A 19,460-nucleotide genomic window follows, 5' to 3' on the forward strand; every position below is an offset into this window, starting at 1 on the left:
CACGGCAGTTAATGGTTTCAGCAGCGCCACATATCTTATTGCTGAGACTTTATTGAGTCGCGCTGCGCTGTGGTGCCTAGCAATCAACTGACTTTATGTCTGGCTAGATGTAAACATTTCAATAACGATCGTTGGCATGGAAATAAACGACTTGGTTGCAGTCTGATATTCGCGGGTCTGTTCGAAGTGGAGTGCTGAAGTTATCATGGTGAGCATTTTATACTTAGTTAAGTATTCACAAAAATATTATTGTTTTCTTTGGCATTCTGCATAATTGCAGTATTCTGCCGCCCAGAAACAGCGACAGCTGAAGCAAACCGCGCTGTGTCGCGACGTTGAGAGCAAACAAGTAAGTGAAAACTACCAGAAAGACTTGAGCTTAATTCAGCGCAACAGTATCGATCGATGGCGTAAGCAAAAGGTTGAGGAGCAGAGTCGACAACGTGACGCCAAACAAGCACAACTAGCACGGCACCAGGAAGCGGAAAGACGCTACTGTTTGCAAGAAGAACAAGAAAGGGCACAGCTACTGCTTGAGGCAGAACGACGGAAGATAAATGAAGAGAAATTACGTCAGCAGCTTCGCGAATCTAACCAAGAAATGCGTGAGCTAGAGTCGAAATTACGGGCCGCCTACGTAGCCAAGGGTATCACAGCTCAATTGGCTGAAATCGAACTACGCAAACAGCACGACAAGCTGAAGGCATGCCATGAGAAGGAAGCATGTAAGAAGCAGCAACAGGAAAACTTGGTTTACATGCAAAGTAAACATGAGGCCGAAACGAAACAAAAGAAACAGCTTCGGACGGTACTGTTGGAACAGATAAGCGAATCGCGCTACAAGAAGCAGTGTTTGTACGAAGATTTTCTGCGGCAGAAGAGCAGTCTTGATGCTGTGGTAAAGAAAATACAGGAGGAACACTTGGAGGCCATTCAACGTAAGCTGGAGCTGCGCAATTGTACCCGCAAGGAAATGGAGTTCTTCCAGGAGACCAAAGAAACGTGGAAGGCTCGCCAGAAACTCCTAACGGACGAAGAGAATGAACTGATCCGAAAGTATTGTAAGGAAAAAGATGAGCTTTATGCGGAAGTGCAAAAGCGGAAAGAAGAAATGAATGCCAAACGCGAGCAGTTGAATATGCGTATGGTTACGGAAATGGAGAATGCCGAGGTAATAAGATTTTTTTTATGTTTACAAATGTTATTGGAATGAATGCCCTAACTCTTAATCACAATTTCCTCATTACTGCTAGTCTGAAAAACTGAAGCGTGAAAACCTTCTTCAAGAGCTGTATATGGCCGAGCAGGACGATCGCGAGAAACTGAAGCTTCAACGTGAGCTGGAAGATTCGCTGCGCAAGAGAATTGACCTTAGGCTAGCACTTGAACAGCAAAAAGCGAAGAATAGCTGTCAGCGCGAACTAGAAGCTGAAATGGACAAACGGTTTCAGGAGGACCAAATCAAGGCGTGGGCTGAGAGGGACCGCATCGAACAAATGTCGAATGAACGTCGTCGCCGTAAAATGATAGAATACCGGCGAGAGGTGTTGGATTTGCTGGAAGATAGGCGCCAAAGACGAGTTAGCGAAGTGAATCATATTTTGCAACTGGAGAATGAACAACGGCAGGAAGATGAACTCCTGCAGAATATTCTGGAGGAGGAACGTATAAAGTTGCTTAGGGAACATGTGACAGCTTTGCTCGGTTTTCTTCCTCCAGGTGTATTACGGGAAAGCGACCGAGAGTTCATACCTCTTCCCAAAGCCGGTAGCACACAGAAACATTCTTGATTTCAATGAATGATACATATTATTGCTTTTGACCGTAGTTGCATGATTACATCAAATAAGAAACGTGAAAGCCGCACGTACATCATATGCTGAACGCGATTACCTATGACGAGAATAACAAACAAGCAATAAAGCTACAAAGAGAAATCATCGTGTACGTGTTATATCTAATGCTGAGTATGATTTTTAAATTGTATTCAAATGCACTGTCGAACATAAGCATTTTCTACGATAATTATATAAAAAAAAATGCTTCAACGAACAGTTTATAGCACGTTTTCATAGCGCTCAGTAAAGTGTAGCTTCCTTCCGTATTCAAAAGATAAAGTCAGTTGCTAGCATCTTGCTTACATAAAGTCCCTCCGAGCGTTGTCATGGACGGTCCGTTCGTTAAATATAAATTAGCGACATAAGTTACTGCCTTTGTCGTCACTAACATAATGAAGATGGCTGATCAGCATCAATGAAAGCGCATGTATAACACACCTGGACATTATATAGGCAAGATGTTGCGGAGCTAGCAACTGACTTTATTAATTGTGTGGTGATTTCACTTTATTAAGTGAGTGGTGATTTCACCGTTCACAGGGTTGAGAGCCGCCATGGCGTTTGCTAACGTCACCACTTGAGAGTGTGTTGGTGCCTGCCGTAGATAGCTGTGGCAGGATTTTCTTTCATAGCATTTTGGTTGAGCCCAATACGGGTCGTGTAGGGTGTGGCATCAATTTTCAATCAATTTAAAGGTGTATTACCGACAAGGGCATAAAAGGCTAAATATTAACTGTAACTTTTGTTTGTCTAGATACCAGTTAAGGAAAAGCTGTGGCTCAGGGCCTGACGAAAGAGCTGGCTTTCGCGAAACTGCATATGACGGACAGTGTGTTTGCTTCTATCAATTAAACTTCCAAAGACAACGATGGACGATCTCATAACGCTGATACGCACAGAAATTCCGGAGGGGCGCAAAAACCTCCAGGAAAGCTTCTCCAATCTCGAGCGGGTGGCCGAGTATTGTGAGGACACATATTATCGGTAAGAAGAGTAGATATTTGTATCCTTTGACATAGTTGACGGTAGGGGGTATGATTCGCCATTGAACTGATGAAAAATGATGCAGAAATGCTTTCGACCTGTTTCATTTGGAGAGGGAAACTGATTGAAATAGTATGGTGAATCATGTTTCGATTGTATTACACTGTTTTGCAGGTCCGACAACAAAAAGGCTTCGCTGGAGGAGACAAAAAACTATACAACGCAGTCGCTGGCCAGCGTTGCCTACCAAATCAACACGCTCGCGTACAATTTTCTACAGCTAATGGATCTGCAGGCAACGCAGATGGCCGAGATGGAGTCGCAAATGAATCACATCTCGCAGACGGTGATGATCCACAAGGAGAAGGTGGCACGGCGTGAGATCGGTGTGCTGACTGCGAACAAGGTCAGCTCGAGACAATACAAAATCGTTGCACCACTTAACCCGGAGAAGCCCATCAAGTATGTGCGCAAACCGATCGATTATACCTTGCTGGATGACGTCGGTCACGGTATTGCGTTAACCAACAACAACCAGAAAAAGCATCGTGTCTCCAGCCAGGGCTCGATTCAGGCTGCTCTCCAGGCTAACGTTTCGGTCGGTCCGCCACCTACAACTAAGCCACCAACACCGCCACAAATGGCGCGTAATACGGGCCACACCGGCACCCTTAGCAAGCCAGTCAGCAACACTGGTACACTCGGGAAGGCATCTCGCGAATATCGCACGCCACCAGTGGTTGTCCCGCCGCAGGTGCCGTCACACTACGCACCCAACTATCCGGTCGGCCATCCACGACGCACGTCGGGCGGCGGTGGTCCGGCTGGCACCGAGCGGGGCCCAGGCTATAGCGCGCTGCCATTGCCGATGCCTCCGAGCCAGGTGGTGATGCATCATCCGCCACAGATTGGCATGGTGCACCCGATGCAATCTGGACCTATCACACAGCACCAATCAACATTTGAGGAACGCAACAGTATGCCACGTAAGTATGGCTGACTAGCGCTTTTTTCCTTAAAACCAATCGATTTTGGCTGTTAATGAAAGGGCGTAGCATAAATGTTCAGTCATTGTTAGGTCGCTAGTTTTATCTCGAGCTTTCAAGCTATAGCGGTTGCTATTGGTGGCAATATATTCGTCGTTTCCTTGTCTTATGGACGATTGATCGTCATTAGTTGAAAACCAAACTATGAACGTTTTATCTGGTTCTCAACTGTTGAAACGTTGATGATTTCATGTTGAAGTTTCTTTCCTATCGTAATAGCACCACCGTCGCCTCTTACTGTTACGCACGAGCTGCAAGATCATAGCCATATCGGGATGCACACACTCAGTCGGAACATGCCACGTCCGGGATCGCAGTCACCACCGCTACCACCGCCTCCTCCACCGGAAGAATCTGACCATGCAGACTTTGGGCGTCCTCGCAATACGCAGAGCAGCCTGGTCGCACAGATAGTTCCAGACGACCAGAACTTACCCGGCTGGGTACCGAAGAACTACATCGAGAAGGTGGTTGCCATCTACGACTACTACGCCGACAAGGACGATGAGCTCAGCTTCCAGGAGAGCTCGGTGCTCTATGTGCTGAAGAAAAACGACGACGGGTGGTGGGAGGGAGTGATGGATGGCGTTACTGGGCTGTTCCCTGGTAACTACGTCGAACCTTGTGTCTAGCTCGAAATTTATACGAAATTCTCATCGTATCAGAGTGGAACTCCAAACAAAGTGTTCGTAGTAAATCTGCGGAATCCTGTGTTTTTCCGGTTTTCCACATGCGTATATTTATAACGATTTTGCATACCATAAATTGTACTTTATTCCATCGTGCACTACTAATACTAATACTCGATTGAGATAGGCAATGCGCTTCGCCGATATAGCTATGAACTGTAAATATCAGCAAAAAATAGTGTAATGAAACGTAGTCTATTTCACCTACAATGTAATGAAACGTAGTTTATTTCACCTATAACATGTTTCAAGTGTTTTGATGTACGGACGGAATACTGTAAGGTCGTTCCATGTGCTTCACTTCGTTCTAATCGTCACTGGAACCGCTACTCTGAGCGCTACCGTAGTTGCTTCGGAGCCGATTGATGGATGGTAGCTTCGGACCGACCGGTGGTCCCATTGCTCGGTCGGGGTTGACTTCCCCGTTGCCCTCAGAGTCAACCTGGGGCAATGGTGACGATGGCGACCATTCCGAGCCAGAGCTCGAGCTGCCGGCGGAATACAGCCTGTGATACAAAAAAAACAACAAACGGACAGACGTTACAGAGAGCGATAGCGGAAATAGTCTATTCTGGCTAGTTAACGTGAGTATGTGGAATTGATCATCATAACGTACCCTCTTTCCTGCCCGAAGATCGGTGGTAACTTTGCGTCGTAGTGTACCTCACGGTTCGTTGCGCCGGTGGCGGTTTTGGTGTACGTGCTGGCGTGGATTTCCTGCTGGTAGAGTGCATACATCTCCCGCAGATCCTCGGGTAGCTCTACCTTTCCCTCTGTCGATAGGTCAGAAAGAGAAACCGGTGAACATCAATGTTAGATAGAAGTCAATATCGCATTCAACATCACACTCCGACGGTGCCTCCAGTCCGACCTTCGATGATACGTCGCTGTGTGTTGATGATGTCTTCGCACAGTCGCCGCTGGCGCTCGGCCCGAAGTAGTTGCAGATCACGCCGGCGGAGTTCGGCCTGCCGGGCCATGCGTTCCGCTTGCAGCGATACCTTGTCGGCTTCCAGCTCATGCACCCGGCACAGCAGCGACAGCAACTCTCGCTCCTTGTCGCTGCTGATAAGCTCTGGAAGTTCCTGCGTCAAGAGTAGCATTACATTGATTAATTCTAGGGCAAAGAGCCAAAAGCAAGTTTATCTGGCACAATCCGTACATCTTCAAGTGCGACGCCCTTCTTGCGGCACTCTTCCAGTTCGTGCTCCGTGGTGGTACGGATCAGACGGTATCGCTTCACTTCCTTCTCGATGGAGGCTAGCTCGCTCCAAGCCGATCGGAGCGCGGAACTACCTTCGGAGTCTGAATCTGGAATGCCAAAAAAACCACGAAAAGCCCGTCGGTGATTAAATTGGTCACCGGAGACATTCAGCACCACTTCGCACCTTCCCCGTCCTCGTCCATGCGGTCGTACAGTTTGCCCTGCCAGCTCTGCCAGTGCGAGATGACCATGTGCTGGCGCTCGGCGTCGAGCTCGAGGCCGAGAAGGTGACTGTCGGCCTCCAGCAGTCGACGGCGTAGCTTCATTTGTTGTTTGAATGTCTGCACGATCTGCTCCCGCAGGTACTTCAGTTCGGCCTTTTCCACCTGGTCCTCGGTTGGTGGCGCATCGTCCCCTGTCTGCTGCTGTTGCTGCTGCTGCTCCTGTTGTCGCTGAAAGGCGACCCCACTGCGAGGGCGATCGGTCAGCAACTTCGACTTTAGCCTGCCCACCTCCTCGCGCAGCTCCGTCACCAGGTTCTGGTAGTGCACCATAGGCAACGCTTCACGGGCCGCCGCGGCCGCCGCTTCCGCCTCCAGGATCGTGGGGCTTTGCATGCGCGTCGTGATGTGGTTCGCTCGGTCCGCGTACACCAGCGTGTTCTTGGTTTCGTCACGGTGCTTCGCTTCCGGTGCGACGTGGGCGATCATAACCGTTTTGCAGCGACCACTGAGCGCTTCCTTCAGCAGGCGTGTCAACTTCGAGTCACGGAAGTTCACATACCGCGCACCTCCGGCCAGCGCGTTGATGCAGTTACCGAGGGCCAGCAGGCTGCGGTTGATGTGCGCACCCTCCTGCAACCGTTTGCCCCGGTTTTTCGTCTTTCGGGCACGCTCCGAGCCGGCCAGATCCGTCATGAACAGGCGCCCCTGGCGCGTACCGCTCGCGGTCCGGTTTTGCACCGTGATGCTCAGCAGCGCGTGACTTCGCGACGACGTCTGGTTGGCGGCCGTTGGCTCGACCGTACGGGCTCGGTTGCCCTTGCGCAGGAATTGGATCACCTCGCCCCGGTTGGTGGTCGTTATTTCCAGCAAGCCCGCCACCGACTGGTTGCCACGGTTGTCTTCGCGCAGCTCGAGTGGACCACCGGGGTTCAGTAGATCGCGGATCAGTTCGTTGTAAATTTCCAGGTACGACAAGGAAATCTTTCGAGACGAAGAAAACAATAAAAACATATGTGTTAAGGGACCCAGCCAAGAAGGTTGAAACGCTACTCAGCACCATAGTCACGCTCTGACCGATCGCCACCGGGTAAACAAAAGGGTCGGACAAATTGGTAGATAAGCGGTCAATTATGGAAAAGCCCCAGGGAGTGCGCCATTAACGTGCCGGAATAGACCGGCGGGGCCTTTTTAATGTTTGCGTGATGCCGTGATGTGTGTCAACATATTACTCCTCACTCCGCACGGCGAGCGGACGAAGTGTGTTTGCGTTGGAGGAAAAGTTAAATAGAAAAAGAAAAATACATTCATCGCACCATTTGTCGTTATGCCCAACTGTTTTCCATTCACTTTACTGTTCGCCCATTGCCAGCCGCTTCCAGCCCGTTTGATTATTGAACGATTGTCTGTGTTGGGCCATCTAAAACGGGCTTGTGGAGTGTGGCAGGGTTGTTTGCTTTTGTCGATATGTAGCGAAGAACAACGACGTTCAACGTCGCTGTCTTTTAGCGGGCACACAAGATCCTACTACAGGAGGTACACAAAGCGTGTCGTCCGTTGGTTGGTGCCCAAGTCTACAGCGATGTCTCTACTAACAAGCAACAAACTCTAATCGTTCGTCATTTCGGTGCGGAGTAGAGTCGCGGATAGGGCGTTCTAAGGTTTTTCTGGCGAAAAACTATTACAATTTCTTTTATCGTAAGGCATTTTGTAACGTAATTGTTTCCATCAGAAAAGGCATTCCAAGCCATCGAAACAAGTGTCACACAACGTCAGACCTTTGCTGGAGTAAGGTGTGGTGCCTACCATGGATTCATATTGTGAAGAATTGTTGATCTGTAAAGTATTGGGTACCGTCAGGCAGCTGGCGAGCTCTTCTAGACTTGCCAGAGCCTGTTTGCCACAGCATTGAACGAGATGATACGACCTCGGTCTAGGCCACAGGAAATAACGGCCTATGCTCGCCGAGTAGAAGAGTCTCAGCGCTCACCAAACCCCGGCGATCGATCTCGCATTTACCTTAAAAGCGTCCGTTCCGTTGGCGTGTTGTTCGATGTAGTCGAAGATGTCTGTGACAGCTTTTATCATGAGCCCGTCGCTCGTGGGCTGCACGGCGGCTGATCCAGGCGGATCATCCTGGCCCGGTGATTGGAGCGTGGACGAGTGAGCTTTGCCCGTTTCGGTTCCCGGCTCCGTTCGTGCGGGTCGCACATTCGGGCCCAACATGGTGTGGGTTTTGCCCGAACCGGTGGCTCCGTAAGCGAACACGGCCGCATTGTACCCGTTCAGGACGTCCTGCACGAGTGGTGCAACCGTCGTCGCGTACACTTGTTCCTGTTGGTTGGGAAAACACCAACAGCTAGCATAAATCCCTGGGTGGGTTGCTTGTGCCTTCCGGAAGGACTTCACCGTCCGAGACGCAACCTACCTGGGTGGCTGCACTTCCAAACACGTTGTCGTAGTGGTACTTTCGTAGCTTGTTGCGGGTACCGTCGTCGAAGAGCAACGACCGGCCAGACAGCACCTGGACGCAGCTCGGCTCGCTCGAGTCGCTGAACGGGCGTATTCGAACGGTGACCTACATTTGGGGGTTTGGGTTACAGTCGGAAAACACGGTCAGCAAAGTCACGGTAAAATGGGGTAAAACTCGATTCGGGAGCGTTGGGTAGAGGGCATAGCATTAGCATAAACTGAGCATTGTTCGTTTTTATTCGCTACTGGCGCTGCTCGTTGCTTTTCCGTACCGCTGTTCTATTCCCAGATTCCAAGAGCATGTTCTACCGGATTTGGGTCACTACTTACCATTAGCCGTTCCTCGGTCCCCCGGGAGCTGCCGGGTAGTGTGACGTGCCCATCGCTGCCGGAAGATGAAGGAGCAGCGCCGTTGCGGGCGGCTGAATTGAGGTTGCCGACCGTTGCGTTGACCGCTGTTGACTGCTGCCTCTCCTGGACAACCACTTCACCTGCGGTCGCTTTCGTAGCCGCGTCTAACATTCTTCGCGGGGTTCTACGCAATTTTAAAGTACCTACAAGCTGCTCCTTCGATGGGTTGCTTGGAGATGAATAAAACAAAGTACAAATCAAAACTGATCACCTGATCTGATGGAACACAATTGGTTCCCAGGGTCGATCGTCGAACGTCGATCACCACCGTGAAGGAACGTCGACGAAACGCTCTAATTTGGACCGGCCCGTGACCCGCCAGGGACGTTAACCCAGATGAAGTGGCGCATGATGGAAATCGCGGTCACCAACAAGGACGTCGCACCTACTTTCGTGTCCTCCTTCTCAGTCTACTCTGTATACACACACAAACACACACACACAACTGGCCTGTTCACGCACGGGCATCTTAATTTTATATCCTGCGTGCGTTGGTGGCGGAGTTCGAACTTCGGTAGATCGCATGAGAAGCTCGAGGAAGTCGCCGAAGATCGATGAATCGAGGTGGTCACGGAAGCGGATGATGAGTACATGAGCATGTAGCACGTAGCACGTAGCGTAATGTAGCTCGGGCAAACGCAGAGCACTCGAGCCGAAGAAACTTTATCGACCGGGAAGTGCGGGACGGTACTTACTTTCTGACGGCGACGTGCGACTGGAAAGGTCAAACTGGTTCGATTTGATTGATGCAGCGACTCTAGCGATTTCCACCGCAATGGCAGAGGCGAATTCTGTTCTCAAGTCTGTCACTCAAACGAATCCCGACCGGACCCGGACCCGGAAGTGGCGAGAGTGAACGAATCGACCAACTGCTCCGTTCGGAACGTTGGAAACTGATTGCTGGTGTCTAGCCGGGCGGAGGACGAACCCACTGGACCTGGTGCCTTACTTCGCGCATCGAGCAGTCACTCCGGCACAGCGTAAGTGACCTGTACCCGTAGTGGGCCAGTGACGACTGAAGTGTACATTACACCGAGCTTTTGTGCTTGGCACCGGTTTTCCTGCTGAGCAGAGCAGCCCACCCAAAAACAACCCACTGCCCACTCGCTCTTTCTCTCTTTCTCTTTCAAGGCGAACCACAAGGACGGGAGGAAAATCGGGAGGTCGGGATAGCATGCCGCGTTGCCATGTTTAGGGCCCGTAGCGTCCACACCATCCCGCTCTATTCGTGGACCTTGCGTGGCTTGCGTGCCGCGTGGTAACGGCGGCTAGCGAGATAGCGAATGACTGACGGGTCTCTCAGAAAGTGCTGGGGTTACATTCCGCGCAGGGGGTGTGGGGGGGGGGACCTTGATTACCACCGTTCGCCCGCTCGAAAGTTCAACTACATGACGCTGGCTGGCGTGCCGGCGTGGTGTTAGTTGGCCAGGTTACAAGTTAACACCATCGCACCAGTACAACGGAACTAAACGGTCGCAGAAAGAGCCTGTGAAGTAGAAGCACCTGTGAAGTGCTTTCCCAACACGCGAGAAGGAAGAAAGAGGGCAGAGACAGATGTAGAAAGAATGAAGGAGGCAGAGAGTAATGAGAGCAGTCATTTGAGGTTAAAAACGACGTATGTAAAAATGTTGGGCAAACGCCCTCAATCGGGACGACGCGTCTGGACAACTTGGCAGCCAATGTCATGGAACCCGTGAGAGAGTAGAGAGTATACAGAAACGAGTCCGTTAGTGGGCCTAGAGGGCTATCGGTCCAAGGCAAGGATGTTCAGAAATTTGTCTGTTCGAAATAGAACCCTCAAAAGATCTACATCTACACGGGCTTGACAGCTGATCGTATCAGTTGAACAAAAATCAATAGTTTGCTGCCCGGCCAAGGACACACGCCGCGCCGTTAACGATCGCACTGGAGCCCTTGGTATTGATTACTTGCTAGGATGTCTAGGATCTAACCGTAAACGGTCATGCCGGGGGGGGGGGGGGTCGACCAAACCGGTAATGACCAACCGACGACGACGACGACCAGCTGTCCGCCCGGCCGCCGGCGGGATCAGCGAAGCAAAAGAACAACTGACCGATGGACTGACTGATGAAGGCGATGATAATCGCATCGCCAGGAAGCCCGGGGCGGGGAGGTAGGTACAACATTAGCTTTCAACAAACAAAGCGGCCATTGTTGAGGTATTGTGACGGGGTTTTGGTCGGAAACCGCCAACTGCGGGTTGTTAACACTCCTAACCTCGTACCCCGCGGAGGGCGCAGGACGACTCGGTGGCTAGCTGGCTGGCTGGCTCGGGTCACGGCCCATGGCGAGTGGAGCGAGTAAACAACAAAAAATATTTGAAGGCTGACACGCCCCGAATGAAAGTTTTAACGAGCAGCAGTTCACCGGTCTAAAGCCTGCGTGAAGGTAAAAGGAAACGGCTGTAGATGGCGAGGATGGTGTCCTTTTGATATAGTTTGGACCCCGGGTGGCACCACCCGACGATGAACCCGAACCGATAAGCGCTGATGAGAAGAACGGTGGAATGGTCCTTTCGCTGGCAGTAACTTCGAACCGATTACATCGCGCCAGTGATCCATTGCGGGCACACTCAAAATACTTTCATTCTTCGCTCCCTGAATTAGGTCTATCGGAATGTTTTGTTTCCTGTAGGGCTGTTCTTAATATAGGGTAAGCCACGAAAGCTGTACTTTTTCATTTGGTTATAAAACCAAAACGGCTTTATATTTTTCGATGCTTGGACATTTATTTGAAATCTGGTTGAGGTTGATTCTTCCAATTTATGTATAAAATACAATTTTGGTTGCAGAACATAGGAAAATATGAAACATTTTTTTCCAAAGTGGCACTCAAACGGTACGATAAATATTTGAAAAGCTCGTTTCATTTAAGCTCATGTCACCTCGGTGGTTTTGTTAATAAGCAGAACTGTCGTTTTTGTGGTTCAGAAAACCCACACGTCGTGCAAGAGAAGCCAATGCATCCACAACGAGTGACTTTTTTGTGGAGATTGTGGTCCAACGGCATCAGGCATCATTGATACCGTTGGACTGTTATTTTTGGAGTGCGGTGAAAGATAAATTTTACGCGACTAAACCAGCAACTATTGACGACCTTAAGATCGAAATTCAAATTGCCATTGCCGAGAAAGGGTTAGATATATTCGGGAATGTACTCAAAAATAGATCAACCGAATGGGCTACTGCCAAGCCAGCCGTGGAGGACATTTGACCAAAACTGTTTTTCATAAAAAAAATTGAAGAATCGACCATTCAAAAAAAAGTGCAGCCTTCGTGGATCACCCTTATATGGCTTTTACTCAGCGACAGACAGACAGACGGGTCTGCACTATTTTTTAGACAGTAAGAGTCTGTTAAAAAAGTACCGAGAATTTGTGATTTTAAAGAAAATGCTTTGTTCGATTTTCGATGTCAGTGAATCGTGAATGGTGAAAAGTTCGGCCATTTTGAATAATCGGTCAATTTTTTACAGCTGTTTTACTGTGCGCGTGTCTTGGCTCATCGCCAATTTTCCTCTGCTCCAAAAAATGGATGGCAAAGAATCTCTATCAAATTTTGTGTGAAAAACAAAATTAAGAGCTCGAACGCAATCAGAATGTTGACTGTGGGTTATGGTGATGCTTTTAAGACCAAATGCAGCGCTTTTCGGTGGTTCAAAATCTTTTTAGAGGGCCGAGAAGATGTAATCGTCGAAAAACCAAGTCTGGTCGAATGTGAACAGTTTTACTTACAGTTTTTTTTCGATTGCAGGGTCCTGGTGAATCATGCGTTGTTGCCAAAAGATAGAACAGTTAATAACGATTATTTCCTGCAAGTTCTGCTGCGCAATTCGCCCGAAGCAATCCGTCACAAATACCCGGATTGGTGGGAAACGCAAAATTAACTGTCGCAGCCCTGTATCGTGGTTTCTACGCGAATTTTGGACCAAAACAACACACTAATGATGCCAAAGCTACCGTATTCACCAGATTTGGCCTCCTATGACTTTTTCCTATTTTTTCTTGTTTCCAAAACTCAAATTTCCGCTTCGTGGTCAATTAATGTAGGAGAAGACAGAAATCGGCGATGGGTCAAGACACGTGCACAGTAAAGCAACTGCAAAAAATTGACTGATTACTCAAAATGGCTGAACTTTTCACCATAAGTCACTGACATGTGTAGCAATCCAACGCCATCCGAAAATCGAATAAAGCATTTTCTTTAAAATCACAAATTCCCGGTACTTATTTGACAGAAGGTATGCAAAACGACCTTTTCAACTTGTTTTATTAGCAGCTTGACCAGGGTGGTCGTCGATGTCGAAGATGTTGGGCCAAGCAAAACCCTAAATGCCTCTTGTACCACAGAGAAACTTTACGTGAGATACAGGAAGCGCAAACTTTCCGCTAGTCCCAACATATTGTCCAAAATGTAGCCCAAAAAAGCCGTTTCCGTCGAAGCTGCTGCTGCTGCTGCTCCGACTTCGCTCTCAATAAGTAGCGTGCAAGGAAGTAAGTAGTTGAAAAAGTTAATGTAGTTGGCGCGACCGGTGGAACGCCACCTCGTTAACTCGATGTCTCGTCCCGTAACACCCGTCCGACGTTCCGTCCACCGTTCCGGTTCGCTGTTTGCCGCTTTAAGGAAAGGATATAAAAAAAGGTGAGCTCGGCCCCGCGTTCGCATTACGACGCCGATTTAATGCATCCGCAAGTTTCGTGTAGCAATTCTTCTTTATTGCAGCGATTCGACAACGAGCTCGAGCTGAAGTTCGCCGACTTCGACCTTGCGACCGGCAGGGTGGAGCGGGCGTCCCGGCGGTCGTCTTCCGAACCCGATTGTGACACACCAAGGGATGGCGCCTTTTTCTGGCTGTTTTGTTGTTGCCGCTTGCTGCTGTACACTATATTCCGAGCTGTCCTGCTGCCGTTCCCGTGCTTCCCAGCGTTTCCGGGCCACCAATCGCCACCTGGATTGGGCGCCACGTGCCACTAGCGCTCGCCCCAGCCAACCGCCTATGCCGGAACGTTCGGCGGAACGTTCGCCGGGTCGGCATGGTGATGCTTCTGCGGTTGCATCGCGCCCGGAACGTAGCCACGTAGCAGAGGTTGAGCAGAAAATCGATAGCCGTCAGCAGGGACGCCCCGAAGAACAGGCCAATCAGTCCGCCGAGGGCGACTGCGAAGGAGAAGGATTGCACAACCGCAGTACGATTCGGCTTGTGTGATCAAGCGGAGCTACTTACTGAACAGATCCATATCCGTCTTGGCGATGTTGCGCACGAAGCGCTCGTACGGTAGCGACAGCAGGCGCACCGTCACCAGCCCATCCTCGGTGTCGGCGGCGAAGTCACTGTAAAGGGGCGAAGAATCGGACATTATTATCATCGAGCTGCCGGCTTCCTCCGGCATTGGGATCGTACTTTTCCGTCTTGTGCACCACGAAGTACTCCGGCTCGACGCAGGACGACAGACAGGGGCATTGCTTGCGCGCGTGGGCGATCTCGACCGAGTGCTCGGTCAGGCAGGTGAGCCCCTCGAACGAGCAGATGCTTGACGGGGGCGTTTCGTGGTGCAGCGGCCGCGGCATCAGGTGGTGCGTGCAGTTGCAGTAGTTGCGCTGTGTCCGCGCGAAGCACTCGACCGCGCAGGACGAAAAGCTGTAGAACGAGTACAGCTGCCCATCTGGGAAGTACGTTTTGGTAAGAGAAAGAGCGGAAGCTATTGGAACGACATCGAGTCAACCGTCCATAGTCCATACCAGATCTAGAACTTGGAAAAACGGACTGTTAAAAAGATGGCTCTAGCTGTCAATTTGGACCTCCTCGTTTTGCTTGTTTTGGCAACATTACCTTGTTTTGACAGCAGGTAAGTGATTTCAGGTCGAAATCAAATGTTTTAGTTTTAGTTTGCAACCGACCTTTGGAAGGGTTAGACCATGTCAACTTTCGTGCCTGAAAATGACGTTTTGGGGGGATTTTTATTCTTCTGTTGAAGAAAAGACTTGCTACAGAATCGCTTCAAATCAAATGATTGTCGAAGCTTGTTTTTCGAAGACCGCAGTGCTTTGAGTGGTTTTAAAAATTTAAAAGTGGCGATTTTGACTTAACAAGCAAAGAGCGTCGGAGGACTCCAAAAAAAAAGACTTTCTGATGGGACAGAAAGGTGTCATGCATCTCAGAAGCTCCTAAAACCTGATTCAACCAGATCGCTAGGTGAAGTGTCATTGAGCCGCATCTGGCGCCTCCAAAGCAAAACTGGTTCAGCAGACAATCAAATTACCTGGCTGGGAGCTGCCCCTTGCCAGACTTGGCTCTTTCCGAATATCATTCTTTTTATCAATGAGACACGCATTGGTTGAGCAGAGCACTTCGTTTCCTACGAGGAAGTCAAAATTGGAGGACTAATAGGTTTGCTTCGAAAGACGAAGAATTCTTTCGTCTGGAAATCCACGATCGAGATAGGAGAAATGTGAATCTAACGATTGCACATACTTTTAATAAAATAGAATCGTTCATTTCAATGTAATAAACATTTGATTTCTTTGAAAAAAGTCCGGTTTTCATGCTCTAGACCTGTAGTTGTGGTCCATCTAGTGTTTTGGATTTCGATAGAAATTAGTTTTTCTATATTTCACCAGCTTTTTGCAAGTGTCAGGCCTTTCGTCCCAATTCGCCGAACAAAGTTTGACGCTTGAAAAGTCATCTTCGGTCATTCGGTAGCTCGAAAATCCAAAACCCTTGATGGGCACCAAGGACGATCGACGACGCCGTCGGCCAAGGACGTACCGCGATCGGCAATCTCGGACGGGAAGCGACAGTTGCGCCGCTCGATCGGCAGCTCGCGCACCGACGGTCGGTTCTGCATTTCGATCGTCCGCACGACGATCTCCTTGCGCATCCCCCAGAGGACGGTTTCGCGCAGCGTGCGCTCCACGTACGCGTGCGGCACACTGTACTCGTCGTGTAGGTACAGCTGCACGTCCTCCAGCACCCGGAAGTGGAGCCCACCCGGCCCGGTCACCCGGTTGCTGACCAGCTTCGGGGGCTCCGCCACACCGGCCGGCACCGGGTCGGCGTTGGCCGCGTTTGCCCCGTAGCACCGCCCGAACTCGGTGTCCAGCGGCCGGAACAGGCGGCAGCAGTCGAGCGGCTCCGACTGCCAGTGGCAGTCGCTGAGCAGCGCCTCGCACGGTGCCCGGTAGCGGCGCAGGATGTCGGTGAAGTTGCTCAGGGCCCCGCAGTCCAGACCCGGCCCCGACTCGCCGAGACACTGCTCACACGCGTAACAGGCGCTCCCGGAGAACGCGATATCCGTCACGAGACTGTCGACGGCCGGGTCGCGCAGCTCGCCGAAGTAACTGGACGGACACGGTCGCCACGGTTACTGTCTGGGTCATTCTCTAACACCCACCCACCGACCTACCTTTCACTCAGCTCGGCGATGGTTTCGGTGTTGACCACCTGGCACAGGGTGACCGCCGGGAAGGTTGTGTTCCACTGCAGGCTGTGTCGGGTGATACAAGTGCGAGTTACTTTGGGTCATGGCGGGGGATCCCGGGCGTACTCACTGGGCGGTGTCAACGTAGAAGGTGAGCGGGTTGTAGAGGTAGTTGTTGAGCAGATTCCACATCGAGCCGTACATCATGTAGATCAAACCGGGCACCACCATCACCCAGTGGACCCTGTTGATCCCGGCGGAAGTAGACGAAGAATTGGGGGCGAGCGTTTTGAGTGTGAGTTGTGACTTTGAGTAGGTCTTACCTTCGGAACCACCGTTCGCAAGCGTCGGACGCCATCGCGGTCGGTCGGACACTCTTTGGGGAACACTAGTAGGATAGTAGGACGCTGGTAGCACTAACCACTGACCAAGTCCCAGCCAGAGGCGAAAGACTGGCTGTCTCGATCCCGGACTCTGATGGGGTCGATTAAAAGCCACCGATAACCGAAACGCCCCAAAACAATGGCCCGTGTGCCACCGATTGGAATTACTCCTGTTTGGATTTGGAATGGAATTTCGCCTCGATTTGGACCTCATTTGATGTGTAATTGGGAGTTCATTGGAAGATAATTAGGGTTTCCTGTGGCAAGGTTACCGAAAGATGTTTTTATAACCACAACGGCCTTATGAGTCCCATCAATTTCGGGGTGACATCAACCGTCGACGTAGAATCAGCATATTGATTTAAAAATACATATCACATTGATAGTATAATACAGGGTGAGCATTTTAAGGTGTACTTTTTAATATTGTTATAGAAAATATATCGATTGTCTTGGCAGTAGCTCATTTGCTGGACCTATTTTTGGGTACATTTTCGATTTTATCTGATCCTACTTCGGCAATAGCAACTTGAATTTGGGTCTTAAGGTCGTCCAAGTTCTCGCCTTCAATTTTGCCGAAAAACCAATCAGCCAAAATCCGCACCAAACAGTCACTCGTTGTGGGTGCATTGGCTTTGCTTGCAATCGAAGTGGGTTTTCCGAACCACAAAACTGCTTATTAACACAGCCATCGAGGTGGAAATGAGCTTCAATGAAATGTGCTTTTGACGAATGATTTGACGACCTTCCACTTTGGAAATGCATTTTTCATATATCCCAATTTTCTACAACCAAAATTGTATTTTATACATAAATGGAATGAATTAACCTTTCAAATAAAAGTTCAAGCATCGAAAAATATGCAGCCGTATTTTTTTTAAACCAAATGAAAAAGTACACGTTAATTTGCTCACCTTTTTTAATATTATACTCAACGGTCGGTGAGCGTAGGGAATTTTAAAAACAAAACCAATGCGCCCGCATGTGCAACCCGAGTGCGGTGCAATAATTCCGACACGTCAGCGGCCAATGATTGCTTCGCAGTCTCACAGGCAATTAGACAACCTCACAGGTGTTTCAAAACAGGAGGTTGTTTTCTATTTCTGAAAACCCCCCTGTGGGTTGGTTGGCCGAAGATGGCGAAGACTATTTTCGCGAGGAACCCCAAGCGTCGCTGTCGCCGCCGCTAATAGACGGTGACTAATTACTTTTGAGACTAGCCGCCGAGCTGACCTTGGAGAACGAGACTATCGATTGTGGCGTGGAGCCTCAAAACTCTTTCTCTCTTCTTTGCCTTTCAATTCAGCATGAATGAAAAGCTCACGTCTATTTACTCCTGGTGACGGCGAGGTGCATTGAAAGCAACAAGCAAACCACAAGCCTTTACCATGCGGTCCGTATGCGTGCGCTGTAATCTATTTACTACCGTGCTTTTAGGCCACACTTCCGGAATTACACACCGTAGTGGAACACACATCGGAGATAGTGTATGGTGAAGCTTAATTGCGCGTGCATTTGCACGGATCGTAATGGTTCGTTCGGTGGCTAACCGCCGGTCCGTGTGTGTGGTTATTGATTCCGAGCCGGCTCTCTATTTGAATCTGTTTACATCACAAACCAATGATGCCATACAGATGCGCGGAACGCTGCAATCATATCCCACATTACACACGCTGCGAGTGGTTGAGTAGTGTTCAATACCATCCACCAGGCGCCTCCACTCCGTCAACCAGGCGCCTCCATCAACGGGGTAGCCGCAACCTCTGTGGGTCACACAGCACTGTGGGGAAAAGGAGGTCATAAGTCAACTTAAAAACTGAGGGTTTCAGTTATATTAGCATAAAATAGATAAGTTATCTATGGCAAATCCGAATTTCTAGCCTTCCATGTTGCGCAGATTCCGAGAATTCATCTGTCAAAGTCGAAAGAGTGACAAAAATAGCTCTTTAAATCTAACTTTTATCAGCTACTTGAACGCGATCGTGAGCACCGTTCTGCAACGGTAATGGATCCTATATTATACATCATTCGAAAGGTAATGGATCCTTCTTTCATATGAAATAATCAAATATTCACGTTTGGCATTGATTGTACATTTTTTTCGGGAATTAGTATAGTATTGCCTAACCGAGACATTACACTTAAAGTTTAGACAATTTTAAACATTTCTTGTAAGTTTTATTTGTCAATTCCTGGGACAAATTTTGCAAATTCCTATTTTAGGAAAACAATCCCTGATGCATAAGGAGGCGCCTGGTCTCTATGTTGCAGCAGATTTGCGCATCTGCAGATGATTATGCATTGAAACATTTAGGTGTAATGCAGATTGCATAGCTTAGGCGTTTAGATTGTGTATTAAAAGATTTTGATGTCATTCAAATTGCATAGCTCAGGCGTTTAAAAACCTTAAAGTAACGAAAAAAGCTTATTTATTATAGTTGAACGCTTGTATTACACATAAAAAGTTGAATTTAATCAAAACACATGCAAAGAAAACAAAAACGTTGAAAACGTCCATAGATTCTTCCTAAAAACAAATATGTCCGCCTTTCCCATACAAATTCCCTACTGTGCACAGGTTGACCACAACTCTAAAAGGTAACTTTCTTTGATGTTCCTGTGTGTGCCCCAATGTGGTGAAAATTTAAATTACTTCATCTGTAAAAAAAATAGCAATAAATATAACTAATTCGTATTTTTCGTTATTATCCTAATAAATTCATATGTACAGTATATGTATTTTATTATGTACAATTCCTGTACACAACGGTTCC

The 19,460-nt window shown here is 49.0% G+C and overlaps 4 protein-coding genes across 4 annotated transcripts; 2 read left to right on the plus strand and 2 right to left on the minus strand.

Moving 5' to 3' along the window:
• The first annotated feature begins 103 nt into the window (after window positions 1–103).
• Window positions 104–1,873, plus strand: LOC128268934 (meiosis-specific nuclear structural protein 1-like). The gene is made up of 3 exons (XM_053006251.1): window positions 104–208; window positions 281–1,171; window positions 1,254–1,873. The coding sequence occupies exons 1-3, from the start codon at window positions 206–208 to the stop codon at window positions 1,788–1,790; spliced, it is 1,431 nt and encodes a 476-aa protein (XP_052862211.1). The 5' UTR covers window positions 104–205; the 3' UTR covers window positions 1,791–1,873.
• Window positions 1,874–2,443: 570 nt separating this feature from the next.
• LOC128278932 (abl interactor 2) lies at window positions 2,444–4,787 on the plus strand. Its single transcript, XM_053017658.1, has 4 exons — window positions 2,444–2,533; window positions 2,593–2,822; window positions 2,997–3,808; window positions 4,088–4,787. Exons 2-4 carry the CDS (start codon window positions 2,707–2,709, stop codon window positions 4,498–4,500), a joined length of 1,341 nt encoding a protein of 446 aa, XP_052873618.1. The 5' UTR covers window positions 2,444–2,533; window positions 2,593–2,706; the 3' UTR covers window positions 4,501–4,787.
• A 77-nt stretch (window positions 4,788–4,864) lies between these two features.
• On the minus strand, window positions 4,865–8,976 carry LOC128277621 (kinesin-like protein KIF19). Its single transcript, XM_053016106.1, has 8 exons — window positions 8,785–8,976; window positions 8,411–8,560; window positions 8,002–8,316; window positions 5,946–6,966; window positions 5,720–5,868; window positions 5,429–5,642; window positions 5,174–5,330; window positions 4,865–5,063 (listed from the first exon to the last, which is right to left on the minus strand). Exons 1-8 carry the CDS (start codon window positions 8,974–8,976, stop codon window positions 4,865–4,867), a joined length of 2,397 nt encoding a protein of 798 aa, XP_052872066.1.
• A 4,791-nt stretch (window positions 8,977–13,767) lies between these two features.
• LOC128277630 (sodium channel protein Nach-like) lies at window positions 13,768–16,661 on the minus strand. Its single transcript, XM_053016118.1, has 7 exons — window positions 16,627–16,661; window positions 16,434–16,547; window positions 16,289–16,369; window positions 15,652–16,223; window positions 14,287–14,548; window positions 14,110–14,216; window positions 13,768–14,042 (listed from the first exon to the last, which is right to left on the minus strand). Exons 1-7 carry the CDS (start codon window positions 16,659–16,661, stop codon window positions 13,768–13,770), a joined length of 1,446 nt encoding a protein of 481 aa, XP_052872078.1.
• Between the last annotated feature and the right edge of the window lie 2,799 nt (window positions 16,662–19,460).

This window comes from Anopheles cruzii, chromosome X (assembly GCF_943734635.1).
Source record: "Anopheles cruzii chromosome X, idAnoCruzAS_RS32_06, whole genome shotgun sequence".
Lineage (NCBI taxonomy): Eukaryota > Metazoa > Arthropoda > Insecta > Diptera > Culicidae > Anopheles > Anopheles cruzii.

What these genes read in the sequence shown, in the direction of transcription:
- LOC128278932 (XM_053017658.1), top strand. Translation starts at nt 2,707, where the DNA reads ATGGACGATCTCATAACGCTGATACGCACAGAAATTCCGGAGGGGCGC. An exon ending in TGTGAGGACACATATTATCG is followed by an intron (nt 2,823 to 2,996) that starts GTAAGAAGAGTA and finishes ACTGTTTTGCAG; the next exon opens with GTCCGACAACAAAAAGGCTT. An exon ending in GGAACGCAACAGTATGCCAC is followed by an intron (nt 3,809 to 4,087) that starts GTAAGTATGGCT and finishes CTATCGTAATAG; the next exon opens with CACCACCGTCGCCTCTTACT.
- LOC128268934 (XM_053006251.1), top strand. An exon ending in CGGAAATGGAGAATGCCGAG is followed by an intron (nt 1,172 to 1,253) that starts GTAATAAGATTT and finishes CATTACTGCTAG; the next exon opens with TCTGAAAAACTGAAGCGTGA.
- LOC128277621 (XM_053016106.1), bottom strand. Translation starts at nt 8,976, where the DNA reads ATGTTAGACGCGGCTACGAAAGCGACCGCAGGTGAAGTGGTTGTCCAG. An exon ending in ACGGAACGGACGCTTTTAAG is followed by an intron (nt 6,967 to 8,001) that starts GTAAATGCGAGA and finishes TCGTCTCGAAAG; the next exon opens with ATTTCCTTGTCGTACCTGGA. An exon ending in AGGGCGTCGCACTTGAAGAT is followed by an intron (nt 5,643 to 5,719) that starts GTACGGATTGTG and finishes CTCTTGACGCAG; the next exon opens with GAACTTCCAGAGCTTATCAG.
- LOC128277630 (XM_053016118.1), bottom strand. Translation starts at nt 16,661, where the DNA reads ATGGCGTCCGACGCTTGCGAACGGTGGTTCCGAAG. An exon ending in ATCGCCGAGCTGAGTGAAAG is followed by an intron (nt 16,224 to 16,288) that starts GTAGGTCGGTGG and finishes GTGTCCGTCCAG; the next exon opens with TTACTTCGGCGAGCTGCGCG. An exon ending in GTCCGAGATTGCCGATCGCG is followed by an intron (nt 14,549 to 15,651) that starts GTACGTCCTTGG and finishes CGTACTTCCCAG; the next exon opens with ATGGGCAGCTGTACTCGTTC.